The sequence below is a fragment of the Eurypyga helias genome, unplaced genomic scaffold, assembly GCF_000690775.1.
Source record: "Eurypyga helias isolate BGI_N326 unplaced genomic scaffold, ASM69077v1 scaffold1212, whole genome shotgun sequence".
Lineage (NCBI taxonomy): Eukaryota > Metazoa > Chordata > Aves > Eurypygiformes > Eurypygidae > Eurypyga > Eurypyga helias.
This window is the reverse complement of record NW_010237602.1, coordinates 16,814-41,848: the sequence shown is the minus strand read 5'-3', so window position 1 is coordinate 41,848 and position 25,035 is coordinate 16,814. Positions and strand designations below refer to the sequence as shown.

At 40.7% G+C, this 25,035-nt stretch overlaps 1 protein-coding gene across 1 annotated transcript in view; it reads left to right on the top strand.

Annotated features, from left to right (window-relative positions):
• Window positions 1-3,101: 3,101 nt before the first annotated feature.
• Window positions 3,102-25,035, top strand: part of SYNRG (synergin, gamma) — a 34,678-nt gene continuing 12,744 nt past the window's right edge. Inside the window, exons 1-14 of the mRNA XM_010147492.1 lie at window positions 3,102-3,138; window positions 4,480-4,598; window positions 6,512-6,642; window positions 6,977-7,082; window positions 7,703-7,814; window positions 8,952-9,251; window positions 9,972-10,196; window positions 12,572-12,649; window positions 13,338-13,534; window positions 14,424-14,672; window positions 15,484-15,620; window positions 18,089-18,207; window positions 18,378-18,440; window positions 20,603-21,553. Of these exons, the coding sequence (XP_010145794.1) occupies window positions 3,102-3,138; window positions 4,480-4,598; window positions 6,512-6,642; window positions 6,977-7,082; window positions 7,703-7,814; window positions 8,952-9,251; window positions 9,972-10,196; window positions 12,572-12,649; window positions 13,338-13,534; window positions 14,424-14,672; window positions 15,484-15,620; window positions 18,089-18,207; window positions 18,378-18,440; window positions 20,603-21,553 (2,824 nt within the window). The remainder of the gene's footprint in view (window positions 3,139-4,479; window positions 4,599-6,511; window positions 6,643-6,976; window positions 7,083-7,702; window positions 7,815-8,951; window positions 9,252-9,971; window positions 10,197-12,571; window positions 12,650-13,337; window positions 13,535-14,423; window positions 14,673-15,483; window positions 15,621-18,088; window positions 18,208-18,377; window positions 18,441-20,602; window positions 21,554-25,035) is intronic.

Genomic DNA, 25,035 nt, shown 5'->3' with positions numbered 1-25,035 from the left:
GTGTTGACAGAGTTTTACCGGTTGGGAATTAAGGGGCTTAAAAATCCACTTGCAGGTAGGAAAACGTGTAGTTTTGAGCTTTTGTAGTGAAGTAGGAAACAGAAGAGGAGTTGCTTCTCCCCACGCTCCTGTGTTTTAACTAAAGCTGTTGGTTGGTTGAAGTTGGGGTTCGTTTTTGAACTCTATATTTAAAACACCTAATAGGAATTTACAGATTTATATTACTACTTTAAGAATTCTGGTGCAGGGTAGTTGCTTTGTTTCCCTTATATTTATTTAATTTGTCCAGCGTATGGCATTACGCTTCCTTACTGCGTTACCCAGAGTATTACGGCTTCTTGCATGAACCTAGGTGGTCAAGTGCTTCTGCTTTTCGCAGCAACGGAAATGTCTGCAGGTGCATTTAAACCGTCATGGAAGTAACAAGGAGTAAGAGACAATATTAAAATAGTGTGCCTGAGAATAGTCAGCTGTTCTGTATATTTTAAACATCTGGATGATAAAAGTTTCTATTGTCTACAAAGTGCATTGGGTCCTTTTAGAGCATACGGTTCCCTGGCTATTCATGGCTCTTTAGCCCCCGTGTAGTACGCAGTACACCGGTCCTTCCAGACTGCTTGTCATCTTTTTTTTTTTAGAAGAAAAACCCAAACCAAACACAAAAAAATCGAAGAGGCGACTGTTCTAATTCTATATGGTTTATTCTTAATTCTCCTGTTAGTGCTGTTATGTTGAGATAACTGGAATTAACGTGTTTTCTCTAAAAGAAAGTCACTTCTGGTGTCGCTCTGTGGCTGTGAGTTCAGTGGTTTTCTGTAGTGCTGCAGTTAATCGAAGAAGTGACTCTGCCGTCCCTTGCTTTCTCCGCGACGAGAATCAGCTGCTCTAACTAGATGTGGGTGGGCATTTCTTTTGCATCTCCAAGAAGTATTTTAGAAATAAAGTTCCTGTTGCTTGACTAACTGAGCTGGTGGGGTTTATGTACGTGCGTGTGTGGAGTGAGGTCCGTGATGAATCCGAGCCGCACGTACAGGGTGCTGTGCTGCAGGACTTGCTTTGCTACTTTTAACTAGCTCTTCTTCCAGTGCCCTCTAATTAGCTGCAGGGTTTTTTGTTGACGGTTTTGGGTTTGTTGTTTTTTTTTCCAACAGAGACTTATAAATAAATCAGGAGCTCTGTAGAAAGGGATAAATACTTAATAGTCTGGCCTTTATTTGCTTCCAACAAGCAGTGGTACCTTGCTATGTGTGTTCAGTTTACATTACGTTTGCTGATTTGGAAGAATTCTTGTTGACTGGATTCCCCAGTAAGAAGGGAAGGCATGAAGCTGTGAACACTTTTCCATGCTTGTGAGCTTTTAAAAAATAACTTATAATATTTCATCATTCTGACCAAACTAAGGATGGGGTATTTTTATGATGCTTAAAGTTGCTGTGCTTGCAGATCTGGCTTGTGACAGAAGCTCTGCGTGTCTGAAGTTACACACGCTTTCAGGGAGCATATTGCCGCGGAGACGCTCTGTACTGACAACTATTTCCATAGGTGAAACCACAGGCAAAATCCACTTAATTTACTGGGCTTCAGCCTTGAGCAGAGAAAACAGCTTTTCTGACCAGCACCGGAGTTCAGTCCTGGGTCCCTCTGGGATTTCTTTTTTTTCAGTCAGCTGTTTTGTTGTCATGATATTTGTATTCGTATATTGAGAAGTAGGTTAAAATAACCGAATTGAAGACCAGGCAGTTGAACAGACCTTGGCCACAGTGTGAACTGAGCCCAGTGCAGGGAAGCCTGGCACTTGCTTTGGGATGAGGTAGCGTGTGTCTGCGCAGTGCTTCAAACAGGGAGACCAGAAGTGGTGGGGAGCGGGATGGTGAGCTCTGGACCCCTTGGAAGGGGTAGGTGCGTGTTAGTTGTGCAAGGAGAAATTAGCACATGGGGTCAGGGTAAAAGAAGCAGCTTCAGTATTAAGACGACTGTGAGTTAGGGGATGAAATGAAGGGTAATAAGGGTTGTCTTGGTGACCGTGTAACCTGCTTCTGTATAGTGGGTAGGTGCAATACTTCTAGACGAATGCATAATTTAAGTTCCTTATTTTATCTTAGTACTCATATTACACAGCTCTTTTATATTTATTAACTAGGTTGGCTTTCACAACTTCCGGCAGGTTTTGAAAAGCTGTCTGCAGTCATGTATCGCAGCATTTTCTCCTTTACTCTTAAGCAGTTTCTTTTACGTCCACCCTTGTGCCAAGGAACGTTGAATATCTCTAAGTGTGTTTCATGGTATTTGATGTAATAGCTGCCTGGGATGCTGAGTGAGGTTGTCACTTGGTAAATTACTGCTGATGTGGGTTTCTGAGAGTTGATTTTTGGCTGTTTGGCAGCACGGCACATGCTTCTGTTTGAAAGTGAGGGCTAGCAATTCCTATTATGACTTCAGTTGACATTTTACCAGTTCTTCTTCCCAGTGCAGTTGGCCCTTGATCCTTGAATGAATATTTTTTTCCAAGGTACTGCTTTTTTGTAATTAGGTGTAATTGAGAAAATCGCAACTCCATTGTTCTGTGATGCTTAGTGTTTCAAAGGGGACAAAACCTCTGAAGTGATGGGGTTTCATGGAGAGTTTATTTCTCTGCAGAAAACTTACCAAGCAGATGAGAACTATTGTCTGCTGCAGTTAATGGCCTTGCTGAATCAGATAGGAGCTGCTTATTCATTCTGCGGTGCACTAACAAACTGACCTGTTACCAACCTGCGTAGGTGCCGAAACTCTTGCGGTGATGTCAATGAGTCAAAGCCATTTCAGTGCTGCTGTGAAGGATAAGATCTATTTCTCCTGGCTTTGCAGCCTGTGAGAGTGCTGATGGTACTGGTGGAGCTCTCTGGTGCTTTGGGGGATCCCTGTGAGTGGGACGGTGGCCTTTTCCCTGTGGTGGGGTTGGGGGTCTGTGAGATCTGTGGGAGCAGATGAATGCGCTGGCTGGAAGGTGGGAGGCTTTGGGTGGTGGTGCTGACATGCAAATGGAGGTAGCTTTTTCAGTCGTTTATATTTGCACTAAAATAATAGATCTTCACGTACCCTTGTTTTCTTCCCGCAGCTTCATGTTTCCTGTTGCTGGTAGTTTAGGCCCACCTCAAGGTATGTATCAACTTAACCTTGTGAGCACAAAGTTCTTGACTTGGTTTAGATACGTTAAAGAACTTTAAAATAGTTCTGACTGCTCAAAAGTGTGATTATTAATGGAACTCCACAGCTGGTTTTCCCCTTGAATTCAATTCTTGTAAGCCGACTCTTGGAACCCTTAGTTATCAAACTGTCTCTGCATTGTTGAAGAAGCAGTGTTGCCAGAATGCTCAGTTAAAAAATCTAGGAAAACTACATCTCCATTTTTAACCTGAATATGCCTTTAAGATTTTTGTGTTATTTTCAGTGTGGTATTTAACCTCTTTATGCTTCATCTACCAGCTGTGTATACTCCTGTTGTGTGGGTGTTGCAAGACCTGGTAAATATTTACAAAGCACAGCAAGACCCTGGGACAAGAGTCACAACCTGTGTGGAAAGTATTAATACAATAGGAGAACCTCAGCGTTAAATTACCTTTGTTCTAATTCCTGTTGCAGTGCTCTTTGTTTAATTAATGGAAACTACAGAGAGAACCTGTAGTGAAAGCGGAGAGTTTTCTTATAGAAATCTCAGGGACTGATTTATTGATTATTCCCGAGTGCATTGCATCCATCCTGGAGCGCTTTTGCTTGTGATGTTCAGTTATGCAAGTTTTAATTCCCTCACGGTGTGCTGGTAAGAAATGTGTTTCTCCCAAGATAGCAAAATGCAAGATATGGAAATACTGAAATATAATCCACTTGGCTCTATTCAGTGAATTAATACATTCCAGTTTGATTTGTCCAATTTTGCTGAAGTTTAGCTTTTACTGACAAATACTGTAACCATTCCAGTATATGTAGTGGGCTGATTAACCTTCAGACAAGTTATCCAGCCAGATCTGAGTGTGAAGTTACGTTGTGAAATGATGAGTTTATTTCCTAAGACTTATCTTCAAAAGCTGCCAGTTTATAAGTTTTCCCTTTCAAGAGAAACAGACAATTATCAGTCAATCTGGTTAATTAAATCTTGTTAAATGGAAATGACCCTTTCAAAAATCATATGGGAAGAAACCTGCAGGGAATCCTTATGATGGTGGGAGAATTAATCAGCTTAGTTATTGGGAAAGCCCCATAACATTTCTTCCCTTAGACTGACCAATATCTAAACTAAGGAAATTCTGTGTCTGCCTGCAGTGTTAGCATATTTTTTTATTTTTTTAAGCAGTCCAGCACCACTGGGAGGTTTTTTCCTTTCCTTTGCTTGTTTAGTTGAAAACACACACACAAAAACTCTGAACCCACAAACAGAAATACCCTCAAAACCCAACCTTTAACACTAGCTGGGAGCTTACCTTGTTTAATGTTTCATTGTAGGGATGATTCCGATGCAGCAGCAAGGATTTCCAATGGTTCCTGTCATGCAGTCCAACATGCCAGGCATGATGGGAATGAACTACGGTTCTCAGATGCCCCCTGGACCCATGGGCATGCAGGTGCGTGGCACTGAGATGGAGACTGAAATGAAGTACCGTGGTGCTTGTCTGAAAGGAGACGGCTGATGCCATAGTCCTCTCACAACTGCAGTGGGAGTGGCAGTGTGGGTGTTATTCTGTAGTGGAACATTGTATCTTGTAGTATTCTCTTTGAAGGTATTTCTTATAACTTAAAGAATTCTCTGAGTTTGGTTGGGATCTGGATAGAGGGGGGTGGAATTTGGCATAAATTACTCACTCTTGTAGAGTAGAGAGAAACGAGGGCGTAGTGCTAGGACAGCATCAGTAATATTTAAAGTAACTTGGATGTTATAGCCCACTCAAAGATGTCAGAATCTGAACTTTGATTTCATTATACGTGTTATGACACCAAAGTGTGATAAGTGAAGCACGGTCTCTGAGCACGAAAGCAGGCAAAAGCATCAGCAAGATGTTGAAAATCTACCAGATGCCGCCTACTCCTAAGTGTGGTTAGTAATAGTATTGAATTGTTGAGTAACCATAATTCACATCTCCCACAACATACCCCTTCTGTCTTTTTAATTTTGCTTGGTGCTTTTCCTTCTTTTGCTTTGGTTTTGTGTACTTCCCATTAAGGTGGTGTGTTGCGTAGCATTTTAAATCAGAGCTTTATAAGCTGATGAGAAGTGACTGTGTACACAATCTGATTGATCGTGACCAATTCACTGAATTGTTTTATCCCTCTGTAACGCAAATCTGGAGTTAAGAGTGTTAAGTTTCCTGAGTGTAGGTGACAATTCATAAACTTTCTTTTGAAAGACCTTGTTCTAGGCAGCAAAGAATCTCTTAAATGTGCTGTGTTTTCTCACATGACCGGTTTTCACATCTGTCCTACTTCCCGTGTTTCATTCTCATTTTCTTGCTTAAAGAAACTTTAACTCTGCTGTTGCTAATTGAGGAATAAGAATGAAATATGAATAGCTAATATTATGTTTTCTGTCTTTTGATCCTTTGTTTTCTATTTAGCACCGTATGTGCTTATGTATAAATTTGCACTTTGCTGAAGTTTAATGTTTTGGCATGGCTTTGTAGCCAAATTGCTGTGTGACAAATTGAATTCATTGTATCTTGCCATCTCCTTACACTCCCTTCCCCCCCCCCCCCCCCCCCCGAATTTATTAGATAAATTTTGTAAAAATTTACAGTAGGAAGATGTTTTTATGAGAGCTGGTCTAAAAATAATACACAACTTTTGTTTTCTTCCTACATGTTCTGATACCAAATACAAAATGAGTGGTAAGAAAAGTAAATTGGGTTCTGGCCCCTTCTACATTAGGCAAGCTTTCTGCTAGGCCTGTACCAGAATATATTTCTCAGCAAATGTTGCTGATACAGATGCAGTTTACTTGGACAAGTCTCCTCGTGGCTGTTGTCCTGTATGGCCTCCCTCCCTCGCACCCCTGGATAAGCTGTATTTGCAAAATAGCTTGACCACATTTTGCCAGCATTTGTTGTTGGTTAGGAGTGTGCATCTCCAGCAGGGAATGTCCGAGTATTATGCAGTCATTTAGGATGGGAAACAAAAAAGCCCAAAAGCATGGTGCTGAACCATGTGTAGCACTGTAGGATACCTGTAGCCTTCCCGCTCTAGAGTAGGTTGTGTGGATTTGAAGTCTTGATTTTTGCGGTTGACCAGACGACCATCCCGTCCTTGGAGGACTGTAACTCGTTATGGAGGGGGAAGAGTGCCATCTACTGATGACAGTGCTTGGTTCTGTCACAGCTGGTCTGTGCTCGGAGGCTGCTCAGTCAGTTATGCTTAACGCTCTGAATTTTGAGATCTCTCTGGTTCACAACTTAGCAGGGTGATTGCCGGTGGTTTTTTTTTTTTTTTTCCTGTGTGTGTGTGTAAAACCCAAAACCCTGGAATTGTATTATTTATGTTTTTCTAGGGTGGCACGCCCTTAGGACCGATGCCAGTGACTGGAATGCCTTACATGGGACAGGCTTCATTCTTGGGAATGCGTCCAGCCGCCCCGCAGTACACCCCTGACATGCAGAAGCAGTTTGCAGAGGAACAACAGTAAGTGACGCTTTACTGACTCTTGGGAAATTCTTCTTTATGAAGGGGCAGGTGTAGTCTGGAGATTTAGTCCACACTAAAAATATTGATAGTTTCTTTGGAAAGGTAATCCCTTTAGGACTGTAGGGTATTGTTGAGATCACTCCATTGCGTTTGAAGGCCACCTATGAAGTGAGTAGTGGCTGTCATACAGCTCTGAGGAAAAGCAGAAATGTGTATGCCAAGCCATCTGAGTTTGAGACAGGAGAAATGGAAAAATTAAGCAGAAGCTTGCCATAAAAATTGTCATGAAAAATTATTTTTGAATTTAAAAAAAACCCTCATTTTGCTTCAGGAAGAGGTTTGAGCACCAGCAGAAATTTTTAGAAGAAGAAAGAAAACGTCGGCAGTTTGAAGAGCAGAAACAAAAGCTGAGACTCCTAAGCAGTGTAAAACCTAAGGTGTGTCCTAAATAATAAGTGGGATGTTTCTTTCTTCAGATTTTTTTTTAATGGCTTTTAGTGGGCTGGTCTCTTTCAGCAAGCAAGTACATGGGGAACTTGTATGAGACATCAGATTACATCTTGAAAATCATCTGGACTAGTCAGTCCTTTACACACTCTTGGTGTATAATGTAAACAAAGTCTGGTGTGGAAAATGAAATCAGCTGTTATAAAATAAACCACCCTGGTGTGTAACATTTGGGATCAGATTGAGTTTTCTAGAACAGAGAATGTTTGATTGCTTGTGTGTTGACTTTGTCCAAAGTTTTGGACGCTCGCAGTGAGCTCGAAGGTCTCTTACCCGCAAGAATGCGAATAGCTGGGTAAGGTTTATGCATTGTTCTTGTGCACAGGGCTGTGTCTAAAGACTGAGAAACACTGCTATGGTGTAGTCTGCAAAAGAAAGGCTTTTAAAATCTGGGAGTTACTGTTGATGTGCTTCAGGAAAGCACTGCTGGAGAAAGGAAGGTTTAATCTAACAGCAGGCATTGCTAATTTTTGTGCTGAAGAAGTGTGGATATTGAAATAAAACGGACCTGTTTGTGAAATTTCTCAAAATGTGTCCTGTGGTGTTTCAGACAGGTGAAAAAAGCAGGGATGATGCTTTGGAAGCCATTAAAGGAAATTTAGATGGGTTTTCTAGAGATGCTAAAATGCACCCAACACCAGCATCGCATCCAAAAAAACCAGGTTTGTCATTTTTCTCATCTTCCAACTGAAAATAAAACTCTCATATTTGAAATCCTCAGCAGGGGGAACTCTTTCCAAGACGTATTTTTATGTGGTGGTACAAAGTGAGTGGGTTAACTGTTTTGTAAAATTCCAGCAACTGCTCACTTAGTCAGCTTCTGAGGGTGAAAAATTAGATACCAGCTTTTATTAGAATACTTGAAATCTTTAAAAAAAAAAAAAAAGCTTAGTGTGCTGTGCTTAATGTGAAATATCACGGAAATGGATCACGTGTTTGTTCGTTTCTAGTCAAAGCAGTAATTAAATGTTTTGTAGGGTGCTTTTGAAGCCAAGAAGTGCTGTACAAGTGCTAAGAATGACCAAAATGTTGTATAATGACTTCAGTGTGCTGTAACAGCGTACCTGTGCACCGTTGCCCGGGCATGGGCAAACTGAAGCCTTCTGTATTGTCTTCTCAGTAGTTCCTACATTTGTAATGATTACTACTAAAGATTTCCTATGGGTTGTAGTATAGTTTCTTATGTGTCTAGCTTGAAACAAAGCTTATGTAGGCAAGCTTTTTCCTATATAAAATCTTCATCTCTTCTGCGAATTTGCACTTTGATAATTTTGAAGTTATAGGTTGTTTCGAACAGTTTTCCGTTGTCTGTAGATTTGCTTGTCCTACGTCAGTTGTTTTAAAATGCGTAACCATGGAAGGGATCAAGCAGAAAATTGTCTAAATGAGTAGACATTTCTCTTGTATCTTGTGATATATTACTGAGTTTCTGAGGATAAGACATTCCTTGGAGGAAGAATGTCCCCCCTGTGCAGACGCCCATTATGTCCTGTTTGAAATATTACCTCTTGATTCATTTTTGACCCAGTCTGTTTAAAACAAATAGAATACTTTCATAGCCAGTGTTAAGAATCAAGTTTCAAAGTTTTTACACCATAAAAATCTGGGAGAGAAGATGCGTGGTTGGAAGAGGCTGCTCAGTTTCACCTTTTGTGTTTGTTACGCTGACACTAATAACTCTTCACATCCGCTGCTGGTTTTCCTCACGCAGCTGCTGTGTGTACCTGGTATTTGCCACTTTTCCTACCAGTGAACCTCTTTCCTCATCACTTGCATTGTGTGTTCATTCCATTTTACAGATCATCCCACATCATCCCATTCTGCTGTATCTGTTTCCCACTCTGCTCTTCTCGATGATGAAGAATTTAGTGACTTTATACAAGGGCCTGTTGAAATCCCCAAACTGGTGCCTCAACCCACTTCTCAGCCTTTTCAGCCTTTCCATTCTGCTACTGAGGCTGGGCAGCTGCTTTCCGAAAAGGCTGTGGTCCAGCCTCTCCCTCGAGCCCAGACTCCAGTGTTATCCATTCTGCATGGTACAACTAGGCAGGTTCCTTATTTTTCTACCTCTGCATCTTCACCCAGTATCCATAAAACAGGTAACTCTAAAGTGTCTTTTTTACATGTCACCTTCTCTCCTAGAGCTACACAGGGTCTTATTTTATTTTGTTGGGGTTTTTTCCACTCTGGCTGAAAGAAGTCATATATAGGCAATTAAGTAGAAATCAGCTGATCTGTAGGAAAAGGTGATTTAAATCCCCTTCTTCCTTCCCTTAGAACTGCACTGTAAAAGCAAGTCACTTGTGGATCCCAAGATTGCTAAATACGCACGTGGCTGATCATAAGTGAATTAAGTCTTGTTTGCTAGCATCTTTGTAAGTCTGTGTAGTAGCAAAAGTTACAGTTGAGGTGGAGGTATAAAAAATAACTGTTGTGCTGATGTGGAGCACTTGTGTGCTTCCTCTTGTGGAGGCTAAATGGGTGTTGGCGAGATTAATGCGAAGAAATTTGCATATGTAAGTAGATACGGGACACTTGATGGTTATGTAGTGGTAATCCTAACACAGAAAATAGTTTCATGTATTCCTTCTCCTACTCATTGCTCTTTGTTGAATTTGTTGTGCATGCACGGTAAGTAAAGGGCAGAATCAGGCTATAAAAGTGTTTGAACAGGGTGGTGCTGTTGGTCTGAGCTGGGATGGGTACTTGTCGTGATAACTCATCAGTGGTACCCATAGTAATTTTCCTTTGAAAGTGTGTAATTGCAGTCTGGGTGATTAATAACAAAATATATATAATTCCTCCTGCTGTTTATTCAGGCTCTTCCTTGGAGGAGAAAGTCTTAGATAATGGCTCAAATGAATCTGTACAAGAGCAAACCAAACTTAAAACATCTGAAGTTGAGCACAAAGCCTCAGCTGCAAGCCACGTTCATCCCAGTCTAACCATCAGTGACTGGGATGTTGTAGGTGGACATGAAAGTGGTACCACTGCTGCAGAGGTGCACAAGGCTTCAGAACAAAACATAGCAGTTGAAGAGTGTGGTGAGCAAACAAAATATTTGACGGAATTTAAATCTAATAAGATGCTGCTTGAATGCTAACACTCTGTACGCTAATTCTAAAGCCAATCCTGCATCATTTTGCTCTGAATGCCTGCTTGAATAATACGTCAGTGCCTCCTGCTCCTTGCTAAAAGTATAATGACTGTGATCTTGCTCTAAACTTTTTCCACATCAGTTTACTGCTGTAATCACTTTTAACGTGTTTGTTTAATCAGGTCTGCTGTTTTAAAATACTCTGTCCTCTTTCTTGGGGGAAGAAAAAGATGTGCTCTCTGAAGATATATATTTTTTAAATTATTTAACGAAGCTTCTTACTGAAGATGGTCGCTGTCATGATGGGTCTTTATCTTTTAATTTTGAGGGGATAAAATCTTCTCAATCAGCAAGTTAGTACTTGTTTCCCAAACGATTTGCCACTCTTTTGTCTAAAACTACCTGTGCTTTAGGGATCAACATTTCAAAAGCTGGACTAGATGAAATGTTCAAGCAAGGTTTATTTCCAGTTTGGATTTTATTAAAGCTGACTATTGACTGTTTGACTTTGGTTTATTCCAATCAAAATAGATACAAGTTCTCCAGGGCACCTTGATTAGTGCTCTGATGTTGTACTCAAGGTTACATGAAACGTGGGCTCCACTGCAGTCAAGTATGATAAAAATACATGTAGTCCTTTGTGTCATCTCACTTGACTGGTGAGTGAGAGGAGACGGAGAAGGGGGAGAAAGCTCCTGTAGATACTTAATCGGGCACTTTCTCAAGCAGTTATTTCTTTCCTAGAAGTACTGTAACTTTTTATTAATAAACTCATGTGTTCCAAGCGCTTTCTTATCTGATATATTTTAAAAACATTATTGGATGAAATTAAATGGTCTGAATGGACATTTTTAATAAGTGGAGGGGCTTTGTAATACGCAGTAAATTGCTAAAAGTGACTTGACTGAAGAATATACAGCAAGAAATAGGAGCTGTTCATTTATTCATAGTTGAGTCAGTTGCATTGTTAATTTTGTACAAATCCAACAGATTCTGATGCCTGATCTAAAAACAAAAGGAGAGGGGGGGATGAGGAGTGCAGGGGGAGTCAGGAAACTACCCTCAGTTAAGAGTGTGAGTTTAAATACAGCCTGCAGATGAAGGTGGTGTTGGAAGTGATTATGCAGAGCAACAACAGTTAAGAATAGTTCCAAATGTTGTTAAGGCTGGTGGGAAGGATGAGCCGAAGTACTTGTGAGGAACAGAAGTTAAGTGATAATGCTGAAAAGTGGCAGACCCTTAGTCACTCTCCTGTCTGTCAGCTAAATACGGCTGAGAATTCCTTTTCACTCCTCATATTATTTGATTTTTAAGGGGCTGAATTTTTTCAGAGAGATTCAAGGGTGAGAAGCAAGAATTGGTAGGCTGCAGAAGTGTATGGAAGGATGGTTAAAGCTGCAGAATAATGAGACTGGAGGAAGCAGCAAATTTATTTTACTTGGCTGGTGAAATGGAAGGAATTGCTTATATTAAAATGTGCTTGGAGTTGTGGGATGATTAGAAGTTAGACTGCAGCCAGGAGAGATCCCATGTGGAAGATGAGGAGATGCAAGGGCACTGGCAAAGACAATGAAATCTGAAATGATTCTGGTTTTGTCAGAGGTCCATCCAGGCTAAGCATAAAATTTGCTCAGGGAGACTAGATAGGAACTGAAACAGTGAGACTGAGCAGAAGAGTCCACACAGTGGAGAAGGAAATAACCAATTCACAGGGAGGAAGGTGTGGCAGATGATGTTACCAAAGCCTGTAGTAGTGAAGGTGACTGATGTCTTCTGGATTGGAAGTCTAGGAGCCATGGGGCAATGGATATGTTTTTGTCAACGTGGGATAAGATCTTCCTCAGATTCAGTCTAATAGGCTGTTGGTGGGTTTCCCTGATAAAGGTGTTCTGGTGGAACATTGTGGTTCTTAGGGCAGGTATGAATTTTTATTTATTTATTCCACAAGTAGCCCTAATAGCATATAGTTGATGGGAAGACTCGATTTTATGTCACACAACTGCTGCTATGAAATTTTAAGAGACATTGAGACCTCTGTACAACTGGAAATTTAAGAGGGAGGCAAATGAAAAGCTCATTATTTCATTATGTAAATAACCATATTCTTGCTTTTACTGCCAAATCATTCTAGTTATTGTGTTGAATACATATTCCTGCAGTCACCATTCTTTCTCTGAGCACAGTGATTCCTTCCTGAAATCTCTGCCTGAAATGCTAAATGATACTGACCAACTGTGATCTAGCCTCCAAGGTCTTTATGCTCCGAATCTGTATATCCTAATACAACTGTGTGTCTTTTTCTTGCTGCATGAATTCGTGTAGGAGTTGGAGTATTCCCTTCACAGGACCCAATTCAGCAAATGATGCCTCCTTGGATTTACAACGATGGCTTGGTCCCAGGTAAAGAAGGAAGTGGGTGTTTAGCCAAGTGGGCAGTGAAAGGTGCAAATGTACATGTGCTTACGTTGCCATTTATTGATCAAAGCGTTATTCTTCAGTCATCAAATGAATCCTATATCTTTGATACGTTACATGTTTATGGTGGCTTTATCTGCATTTGAAGAAGTGTAGGGTTTATTCAACCATGTTAATCTAGAATTTGTTATGACAGCAGATTATGCTAGTAGAGCTTGCGTTGCTGATAATACTGCTTTCATGGGTAGTCTGGTTTTTGGCATGTCTTGTAATTAAGCAGGCTCATTTCTTAATGCTATTCATCTTATATATGCAAATAACCCAGTAAACAGAAAATGAAATGCGGTAGTAAATATTGATTACATTGAGGTTTAAATACATAAAGCTGTTATAACTATCTTCCTATATGGATTATCCTGCAAGTTCATTAAAGAAACATGTTTTGAAATGGAACACTGTGTTTTTTATAAAATAGTTCTTTGCTTGTGTTAAACTTGTCAGTAAAGACCATCCAGTAAGGCATGATGACACATGATGATACAAGACCAGAGTGCTGTTGTCTTTGAGTGTTACTAATTTGATAAATGTTGAGTTTGGGAGAACAGGAAAAGCAATCTTAAATTCACTTGGAAACAGCCATTGTCACTGTCTAACACTGACTCCCTTATAACAGACTTGTATAAAAAAATTTTGGAAACCACCTTGACTCCTGCTGGAATAGATACAGCTAAACTCTATCCCATACTGATGTCATCTGGATTGCCCCGAGAGGCCCTTGGGCAGATCTGGGCTCTAGCCAACCGTACTACCCCTGGGAAGCTCACGAAGGAAGAGCTCTACGCTGTCCTGGCTATGATAGCTGTAACTCAGGTATGGCTAACGCTTTGGCCAGCAGTGCCAAAAGGCTGTTCGCTTGACTAATCTGCTGTAGGTGGCATGTTAGCACAAGTGGCTGGTACAGCACACCTGTAGTAAAACACTGCTTCTGTTGAAGTCCACAGGAGAAACTCCCCTTGTAACTTCAGTGGGATTGGAATTTCATCCCCTGTGCTTCCATTTCAATGACTCCTTTCTTTAGTGTCAGCTGAAGACAGTTCTTAGATATACCTACCAAACATATATACATGTATTTCTAGTGTAAAATACTGGTTTTCTTCTGTTGTGTACACATCTGTTTTCCTCAAACCATACAGTTCCAGTACCCCAGAGTGTGTGAATAACTAGACTTGCTATTGTGAGTAGTGTCCTGTGTCCCTTAATCTTGTGAATAGCTGTCTCTCTTGGGAACCAGTGGCATGTTAATTTTAGGTTCCATTCTTGGTCAGCGTAGTGTCCTCCCTTAGCAGTTTATTTCTAAAGATGCTGGTCTCAGTTTTCATATGTACATCTTGAGCGATGAAGGTGGAAGCTGAGGTACCTTGTAGGAGTGGCGTGTAGGAAAGATGATCTAGCACACATCAGGTTCAGCACAGCTTTGCTTGCCGGTGCTTACCAGATGGGTTTACTAAAAGCCAAACAAGAACACTGTCGAATGCCCCTGTCCACCCAGACAGGTCTCATCATGCTCTGTGTAACGCCGGCGGTCAGGGTGCTGAATGTATTCCACTTGTACAGGCTCTTGATAGTGTGCTTTGGTTTAGAAAGTTTACTTAAAGCTTGACCAGTACCCTGCTCTTTCATGACTTTGACAACACAAACTGGAAACTGGAATTGAGAATGCAATATACCTTGTTTTGTCTTTGCTCTTCTGCCGCTGCAGAGAGGAATACCTGCAGTGAGTCCTGATGTGTTAAACCAGTTTCCAGCTGCCCCTGTTCCTACTTTACCTGGGTTTCCAATGCCGCTGCCTGCCGCAGTGAGCCAGCAGCCCCTGATGCCTGCTGCACCGCCTGTCTCTGGGCCCCTGAGCATCGGGCCAGCTATGATGGGGATGAGCATGACAGCACCAGCGGGCACAACTGCAGCACAGCCTTCGGGAGGTTTCCTGCCCTCCTACCCGCCCGGCCAGGTCAGCAGCGCCGCGAATCTCCCTTGTCTGGGAAAGAGAATGAGCCTGACTCTTTCCGAGCTCCATAGTGACAGCAGGTTCCAAGTAAACAGAAAAAAAAAAAAATGGACCTGAAACCTGGCACCTGACATCAGGAAAACATGAAGCCATGCCACTAAGGATATTCTTTTATTATTTTCCGTTTCTTCCCAGTGGCATTCGTTCTCCATTACAAACTCATTGCATTGTTAGAGGATTTGAGTTGTAGCAAGGATCTTGTAATCACATAAAATGGAATTTTAGGTTAAACTACACAATGGACTCTAGTAGCTGGTAAAATAAGAGTTTTCAGGAGAAGCTGGAAACTATGGAAACCTTTGGTTTACAACACTTTAAATCATGTGGGGGATAAATTATGCTATTTGCAGGTTCATCTCTGGAAAATATTTCTTCTGGTGCCTTTGCTGTGTGTATTGATTTGAAATTATTGATTTAAATTATTAGTATTTGTCCTGCATTGAAAGATTACTTGGCTATGATCAATAATACGTTTAATGTGAAAGCAGTAGCGTTCCTTATTCACCTGTTCTTCATGCATACTACTTGTAATCCCGTACACCTTGTGTGTGTTTTGAGTTGGGTGAGGTGCAGGGGAAGAGGAAACACTGGCCATGCTAATTTTGCATGTTAGTATTGAAAGGTCTTTTTCCTTCTTTTTCCTTTTTTTTTTTTCCCCCTTTTAAGTCCATCACGCTGCTCTGAACTGCTTTTGTGCTGCCTGACAATTTGAAAAGGCAACAGTATAGCAATTTATATGTTGTTTGTAATTCAGGTGGTAAAACCAGAAGAGGATGACTTCCAGGAGTTTCAAGATGCTTCAAAGTCTGGCTCACTAGATGACTCTTTCACCGATTTCCAAGGGGATGTAGCTGGCTCCTCCAAAGCAACCAGTTCACAGCACCGGAGCAGGTAGCAGATCTTTGATTTCCACTCATTCAGTACTTTAGAACTCTTGAGAAATTAAATATTTTTCTCTTTTGTGGGTAGCTTTCTAGCCTGTAATTTTCTTGTGTCACCTGACTTTTACTCTGACAGTTTCTTTTGAAGGTTGTTACAACTACAATTAGGCTTTCTGAATCAAAAATGACATTTGATGTGCCATAGGTGGTTGGCCACTCTTTAGCATTCTAGTCATCATGCTGGGGTAAATTGCATTTACAAGGGGTGGGGAGAGGTTTTCAAGTGTTTATACTATTGCACAGGCAGTTGAAAGTTACTTCATGCTGTGCGTTCAGATGAAAACCTTACATAAAGCTCTTCAGAAAAAACACACTGGGACAGAGGAGTTCTGCATTTAGTGCTGCATGCTTCCAGTTAAAGTATGACCCCATGTTTGCTGGAGTTTATACAAACTATTTGCTAACCCTAAGGTCTTTCTTCACGCTCTGAATATGTATCCCAAAATTCATGCAAAGAGCCTGACATCGTACTCTTAAATGACTGAGAATTTCTGTGGACAGGGGGTTTGTTATGTCTATTGTTTCACTGGCCAGTACTTAAACTTTTGATAACTGACTATAAATCTCAATTGAAATCTCATTCAGACTTCAGCAATCTTGGCTTTTCATTTTGGAGACTGCCAAAATGTGATTTCAGCTTGAGCAAATTTTGTAGAACGAAATAAGTAAGCACATTCACTCCTGCTGAGAGTTTGCAATTAATCTTCCAGAGTCCTGTGATTACAAAACCTCACTGTTGTTTCCTTTTACTGGACATGGCAGATTTTTACGTACCCCCCAGGTGTCTAGTAGCAGACACGTGTTTTCTGGGTGTTGAACTGATGGTTCTTGGTTGCAAACAGGACTAGTGCTTTCCAGGTTAGCAGCGATTACCAGTTGCTTCCTCAACGGCGACGTCAGCTGGGGATACTAAACCAAGTGGTTCTGTTACGCCGTGCCTAACAGTGTCCTGTGGAAGAAATTCAGTTTTGCCACATGTGTCAATGCCAGGTGTATCTGAAGATGGTCTGTTTCATTAAACAAACTATTCTGGTACTGGAAGTTCTAACAGAAGCATTGTCTGTTAATTCCACAATGGGAAGTAGGGGATCATTTAAAAAAAAAAAAAGGGGGGGGGGTTTCTTTTTCACTGCAGCAGTTCTCTTGATTCAGTTGTAAAAGCATTTGGTCTTGAACAGAACGTTACAGTGAGCTATAATCTATTTGCTTATGGAGCTTTATTTTAAAAAAAGCCATCTGTAGCATACAGATGATTAACCATTACATCTGCCAAGATTGCATATCTAATAGCCTGTTTTGCAGTGATGTGAAATTTAATTATATTACCATAAGCTGTATTTTTTTTGACATTGCGCTGTCTGTCTGCAAGCATCACAGACCATCATTAGCACGTGTGTGCAAGTGCTGGGTTTGTATGTTGCTTGTAGGCTGCTGATAAGGAGATTTAAATGGCTCTAGAAAAATTCTTGCTTCAGGCCAAAGAATGCCATAGAAATTCATTCATGTTTTCAATGTGCATAGTATTGAATGACATGAACTGGAGGTAAAATGCATCATTCATATGTAAAGGATGTTGTTCTGTAAAGCTGCCAAGGCCTGATAAGGGGGCTTGTGTGGAGGGCAAGCGAAGCTCTCGCAGAACGTCGTCTTCATCTTACCGCAGTTGCTAACATGGTGCTAGGTTATTATGGCAGTTTTACTCTATAAAGTAGAGTGTGTTTATGTGCAAAAAGATTTGCTTGTGTAACTGTGTGGACTAATCCTTAGTTTGTTGATTAGGCAGCTACCTAAACTTGCTGATTCACACTGACAAATTCCAAGTTATCCTTTCCTTCCTTTTGAACAGTAGTTCCATTCATTCCCTTAATTTTGCAATATGTAATGAAATATAATCCAAACTAGGTAAGCTGAAAGTGTGGAGCTGGCAAAATCTCTTGCCATTAACTCTTTACTATATCTAGTTCTGTCCGGGAGAATTGTTCTTACGCTGCCCTGGGCCAAGTGATAAATTAAACAGCAGTGATTGCTGTGCTGTGTCTGTGTGCTTATTATTTCCTGGGCTAAGAATTCCTGTGGTGTCATGTTCTAATGTTCTGGAGTGTTTTGTTCAAGTTTTGGAAATTAAAATCAAGGAGGGTGAAAATTAACTTCCGGCCTAAAGAAATATGATTAGGTGAGATCAAGTGCAAATTCACCCCTCTGTTACCTAGCTGCCTGTTTACGTGCTCTCATTTTTAATAGATATTCAGGTAGTTTACGTCGTGTTCTTGATTAAGACCTCTTTAGGGTACAAGCTTTTAGTGGTTTAGTGACCCAAACTGTGTAGTCATAACAGGAGGCTCCTTTAAATAAAACCTGTAAATGTAGATTTCTTATGGGTAAATTAAGGAACTTTGCTTTTATCTCTTCTGGTTTTAGTGTTCCTTCTTTACTAATGCCGCTCCCAGGTAATAAGACACTCTCCTCAACTGATAAGTATGCTGTGTTTAAAGGAATCGCAGCTGAGAAGCCTTCTGAAAGTACAGCTACTTTTGGAGGTAAAGGAAAAATATCAGCAATTTATTTTGCAGTATTTCCTATGTCTTGTTTTTTGCACTGATGAAACACTAATATTTTTAAAAATCAGAGCAATTATGTCAGTATAGAACCGATTGTATGAATTCTTAATATCTTTATGTAATTGTATTCCTTTTCTCATGTTTACTAGAGTATGGAGACAAGTATAGTGCTTTCCGTGAATTAGAGCAACCATCAGAGAGCAAATACTTAGGTAAGCATGATGGAGCCTGTTTTGGAGCCTGTTTTAGCATGTTTTCATTATTATTTTTATAAGCTGCAGAATTTCCATTGCTATAATTCTACAGTAATGGTGCTTCTGCTCCCCTAAACGACTTAGCAACAAGTATCCTGAAAAAAGTGTCATAAACTATTGGAACAATCTACAAATTATATTTCTAGACGATTGGCATCGCTTTTGGATGCTTCTGAGGTTTATTTTAAAATAACAACATAGCTGGAATTTGTTCATTTTAATTAAATGACTCTCAGTTAAAAGTGTCGTGTATTCTTAGAAGACACAGTAAGATGCTTCTAGACAAAATTGCAACTTTTTTCTGTTGTTAGGGCAGAATTTAAGTGTTGTGGTCTCCGGTGCTCTAAAAATAGATCTGATCACTTATCTTGAAATTTGTATTTAACTGGTTTTGACTGGCGAAAAGCAAAACCTGGATGGCATCTGAGCTGCAACATCTGTGTGATCACAAAAGCAGAGTCCCCCTAAGCCTTTTCCAGAACCATTCCATGGTCTGTGTCAAACTCCTTTATGCAATAGAAGTGGTGATCTCATCTTTTTAATCAGACAGGGGAAAACTTCTGTATACTGTCAGCAGCCAGATCAGAAGGTAAACGTATTACTAACTTAACCTGGCTTCCACAGAGCTATGGTATACCCAGCATTTTGTCTCATTATTAGAAGACATCTTCAGGATGGAATTGCTTATCTGCATTCACTCCTATTCCTTACTTGTCAAAGACTGAATTCTTTTTTTTCAGATGCTGAGTTTCAGAAACTCCTGTTATGTTTTGTGAGGTTTCCATGTTCAGTACCTCTTCAGGATTGTGTGCAATGAAATGAAATAACATTTAATTTCTTTCCGTACATGTTCTATAATACAGAAAATTACTGTATTTGCCTGCTCTCCAGGTCTGACCACTCTTAACCCTTTCACCAGCTTACGTTTCAAATGGAAAAGTTTGCAATTCATCAGTAAGTTGTGATGTGCTGTGATGTTTCAGTTTTGATGAATAGCAGTTTCATGGATATTTGTATTGTTGCTGGGCCAAGTGAATTGATTTGGAGGGGAGGGAGGATGGAGGAGTCTATCAGGTATAGTCATGCTCCTTTACTACTATTATAGAGTTTCCTTTTAACTCTTGGTTAAACGGCTGTATGACGCTGTGTGGTAGCTTAAGAATTAAATGTTAATGGTGTACTCTAAAACAGCACAAAATCTATTTCTTGGTCACTTGTCTCAACGTATGCACCAATACTTTAAAGTTACAAGTAATCTGAGTACGTACATGCTGGTGAATGGGTTAAACAACTTTTTTCATGTTCAAAAGAAATTGCTTTATGTAAAAAAAATTGTACATGAGCAGGAAGAAACTTATAAAATCAGTACACCAAAATATTTAATGTAAATTCAATGAAAATATTGTTACCTAATGTTTATTCAGTTTTCAGTTCTAATCCTTGCATAGTTACTATCGTACATTCTGCATGTATGTTGCAGTGTGCAGTTGAACTGTAGGTCCGCACATCTTACGATTAATCATGCTGATTGTCATGTGAAAGTCTGTCTCCAACCTTCCCACCAAAATTGTAATCAGACTTAACAAAAGCTAGGAGATGCCCGAGTTACTACATTGACTGAAGTTCTAATCACTTAACACTTTTGTACGTGTAGGGGAACCTGACAGAGGAAAACATGATAGCTTAAAATGAGACAAATACTATATTGGCATAAGTGAAATCCAGTATTACAGTCATTGCTTGGCAAATATGGGAGGGATGAGGTGGGAGAAGGACCTTATGTGGAAGCTGAATGAGACAGTCCTGATCACGTTTTGAATCTACTGATCATGGTTTGATTTGATATTAACTCAGTGTAAAGGGAAGGCTTCACGCTTTGAGGCTACTTGAAGGACTTAAGTGTTTACAGGAAGGAATATTAGAATCGCTGACCTTGAAACTTGCGTGGCTCACAGAAGTTGAGTTTGCAGTTCTACATGCATCCCAAGATCTTAATTTAAACAGTTTGCATAGAAGCTTCTGACGCTGCATGTGATAATCTGCTTGCTTGCATGGAGTGAGTGTGATGCATTTGTTGTCTCCACAGTGTCTTACTGTTTTTCCATTGCTTTTATTCTCAGGAGATAACCTGGCAGAATTCAAGCCTGCAGGAACCGATGATGGTTTCACGGATTTTAAAACCGCTGACAGTATCTCACCATTAGAGCCCCCTACAAAAGACAAAACTTCCCCTACATCCTTCCCTTCTCTGCCAGTTCCATCAAAGCAGCCAACGCAAGCAAAGACCTCTTTGAATCTAGCAGACTTGGATCTCTTTTCCTCTACTGGAGAAATCAAGCAGCCATCCTTTCCACCTGCATTTAACACCTCAAAATCAGGCTCCTTTCCTCCACCACCCCTTCCATCTACCACTGCCCAGCCGGCACCCAGCAAAAGTTCAAGCTTAGCTGATGACTTTGGGGAGTTCAACCTTTTTGGGGAATTTTCTAATTGTGCATCAGCCAGTGGACAAGATGACTTTGCAGATTTTATGGCTTTCAACAATAGCAGTGGATTTTCTGAACAAAAACCAGATGACAAATACAATGCACTTAAGCTAGAGGCCGGCCCTGTTCCTCAGCCTGGCTCGTCTGCCAGCACGGTGAAGAGTGGGCCGAGTTCTGCCACTGCTGCTACGCCCACCAAGTACGACATCTTCAAACAGCTTTCTCTGGAAGGCTCTGGAGCAGGCTTTGAGGAGGCGAAGGACAACACGCTTTCTTCAGCGAAGAGCGATGATGATTTTGCCGACTTTCACTCTAACAAGTTTTCTTCTGTGTGCGCTGGCACGGATAAGTCCCTGGTGGACAAAGTCGCAGCTTTCAAGCAGGCCAAAGAAGACTCTGCATCAGTGAAGTCTCTGGATCTCCCTTCCATTGGCGGCAGCAGTGTCGGCAAGGAAGATTCGGAAGATGCGTTGTCTGTTCAGTTTGACATGAAACTGGCTGATGTGGGAGGAGATCTTAAGCATGTCATGTCTGATAGCTCTTTGGATTTGCCAACAGTTAGTGGACAGCATCCACCAGCAGCAGGTGAGGAACTGGTTAGATTGCTCTGGTAACGTAGGTGATGGAGATGTCAGTGTTCTTCTGTGTGCTAAATAACAGTATTATGCACTAGTCTTTCAGTAGTGAAAGACTTCCAGATCTGTGCACCTGCTCGCCAACAGCCCCTTAGCAGGGCAGTGTTTATTTTTGTCTTAGAAAACTGTCAATAGATTGAGCAGTTTGAACTCAACATGCGAGTTTATTTTTGAGATTTGCCAACGTCGTATTACTGGTACCTGTTAGCTATTGGCACTCAAGGGATTCGAGTGGGAAATTTTCTAATACAAACAATGTCACTCCCTTTGTGTTAGCGAGATGAATGGCAGAGTGTCTCACCGTAATCTCTTGGTTTCAACAAAGCATTTGGCTTGGGGACTTAACCCGCTCTGCGCTTCTAAAAGGGTAGGCAGAACACTAATTTGTGCTGTTAATGAAAAGCTGTCTGATCAACAACACTAGTATATTCCCATTCTGGTGGGGCTTCATCTGTGTCGCCAGCATTTTGCAGGACTGCAAGTGGAAGTATCGCAAACACTCTTTTAGAGTTAAAACCCTCATTGAAGTAACTGTGCAAAGGGCCTGTGTTAGTATCATGATCAGTAACTCTTGGACCTAAATTTAAAACCATGGAACTTTTATCAGGTTTTTACCTTCTTTCATCCTCCCTTTATGAACGTACTCCCTCCCAAGAGAGTGAATTGAGCATCTCCCGTCTGATCGCATATCAGACAGATTTCCCAAGTGTCCTGCTTTGTCTTGTCATATGTAGATGGGAAGGTGAGATGGAGTTAAACTTTCTGTGGCCTTCAATAACAGAGGAACAGTTACTGTGTTCTAGTGACAAGCGTTATGCAGTTAAAGGCTGTTCTGGGCAGGGGAGAGCATACGAACTGTAAACGTAAACGCTGTTACTGCAAGAATTGGTTATTTCCACATGAAATATTTCTTCCTTCTTTGCAGGTATGGGTAGAGAAAAATATGCAGTACTGTAATTTTGCATTATACGATATTTTTAAATAGGAGAGAGAACCGAGTTGGCAACTTTGACATGGAAGATACTCTATAACAGGGTACAAAATATCAGGAATAATTTATTAGCAAAGACATTTAATTTTCATATTACCACTTGGTAAAATTCCAGGTTGAGTGAGCTGTCAAATACGTAGCACCTACAGTGTATTCTTGAATGTTTACTTTAGTTTTGAAATCACTTTTTCCTAATATTTTTCTAGCCTCTTTTGGTGGTAGTTTGACTTCTGTAGCTCTTTACGGGATGTGAGTTTTTGCCATGGGAATTGGTGATTAATAATTGCCATTTGTGGCAGGAAAGACTTTTTTGGTTTGTTTAAAGGGGTTAGCCAATCATGTGCTTGTTGCTAAACTTCAGAACTCTGAAGTATTAATTAAAAGCTATTTTTCTTGAATTTAAACAAGGCTGTATTCTCCTATGGTGCCAAGCTAGATGTTTTTCCACAGGGAGAGTTTGACTCCATTGAACTCTGTTTGGATTTCGTAGCGGTGTGCGCTCTGGATGATCTGTTACGAATCCTTCTGTGCTCATGTGTTCCTTTATGTGTGTTTGATGCATTTCAAGCTATGAACTGCTGATATTTAAGTCCTTTTTTTCAGTTTACACAAAGTTAAAAAGCGGATTTTTTTTTTCCCCTCCCCTCTTAATTTTCTTTGATCTGTAAATGTCAAAAAGGGACAGTATCCCTTTGTTATCCTCACTGCTGAGAAACGGGGACTAGTCATTGGGAACTGTGTGTTTGCAAGCACCGTGTACTGTCTGCAGTGAAACAGCAGCGGGACAGAGGTGCTGATAAATGATGTGACTTGGCTGACGTAGCGATACAGAGGTCTGTCCTTTGGCTCTTGAGATGTCATGTTGCATAGCTTCCAGCTATGGGCAGGTAGGTTGCTTACGCTGCGAGTTAGAAAGAAATGGTTGAGTTGCCTCCCATACGACAGACTTTGGTCTCTGAGGGAAGAAAGCTTTTCAGTTTTGCTCTCTCCAAAGGGAATACTGTCTCTTTAAACTTTGCTATAATTCTGTGTGGAAGGTAGATAATACTAATGTTGCCTGATTTTTCTTGCATTTACTTCGTATAACCCTTTGAGCACTGGATGCATGCTGTTAGTTTCAACCAGGCTCCTTCTTTTAAACCAAATTTACGTTTCACTCCAAGACTGAAAGCATTTTAATTAGCACCTAGTCATGTTACCTGAACCTGGTGTGTTCTGCATCCTGCCAAACGTTGCAGCGGGAGCATACCCTCGCCCGGGTATTCTCAAAGGGTTATCCATTTGCTGCACTTACAAATCTGTACAGTACCTTTTTCTCTGGCATTATTGGAGATCTCTGTATATTTTAATCAACTTCAGGTTTTTTGCTGCTTTTCTAATGTCTGATTTCCACTAAACATTTTCTGTGTGAATGTGCCTTCTCAGATCTGCTTTGATATCTCTCTTCTGCAAGTACTGACCTGCATGCTTTATTCTGATAACGCCCTTACGAGCTCCTGTGTACCACTATCTTTTGTGACCTGTAAGTCCTGCTGTGTTAATAAATACTATCTTGACATATTTTGAAAACGTGAGGATGTGTGTGATTTGTTGCAAACCAGCAATGTGTCTCCTTTTCCTGAAAAATACCAAGTTTAAAGTTATGGTATCCCCTTAAGCCGGTGGATGCCTTTCTCTTGCAAGAGCAGCGTGTGGGTGAGCTTCTTTCTCCTCTTCCAACGCTTTGACCTTTTTCCCTGTGTGCTCCTGAAACTTTACGTGTCAGCCTCAGTGTTCAAAAACGTTTGAAAATAACGTTTTTCAAAAGAGCAGGTTTTGAGAAGGATTGAATAGCGGAAACGTGTGGATGGCAGGGTTGTTTCTGTGGGTTGGTTTTGAGGGTAGTTAAGACTGAGACAAATAACCTTTTCTCTGTCCCGTTGTCTCCTCATCATTCCCTGCTGCCAGCCTTTGTGAAAGGGACCAAGTGGAAAATGTGTTGCGCTCTGTGCCTTTATGAGTAGGAGCCCATTAAACAATGTTCTGATATTTATTTAATTTATTTAGCTAATCTAGAGTGAGTTAATTGGTGCCCCAGAGTGAAGGGCCCTGCTTCCTTTTTCGGTTTGGGAAGCTCTGTCTTACTAAATATTGAAACTTCTAAACGTGAATGACAGCTGCAAATTTGTGTCACGTAATTATGTCACTTCAAATTCCTCCAAATCCTGGGCCACTAACAGTTTGGGATTAATGTCAAATTAGCAGACAAGGTAAAAAGCTAAAAATAATTGAGATGTGGAATAAAGCTAAAGCATTACGCCAGCACAAACAGGGGTTTAGGGTTCTTTGCCACAAGAGCAAAAGCCAGACCAGAAACCAGAATGTTTTATCTTCTTTACACCAGTCTTGAGAGACTTAAAAAGGAAAAAAAAACCCAGAACCACCAAACACCCCCCACTTTT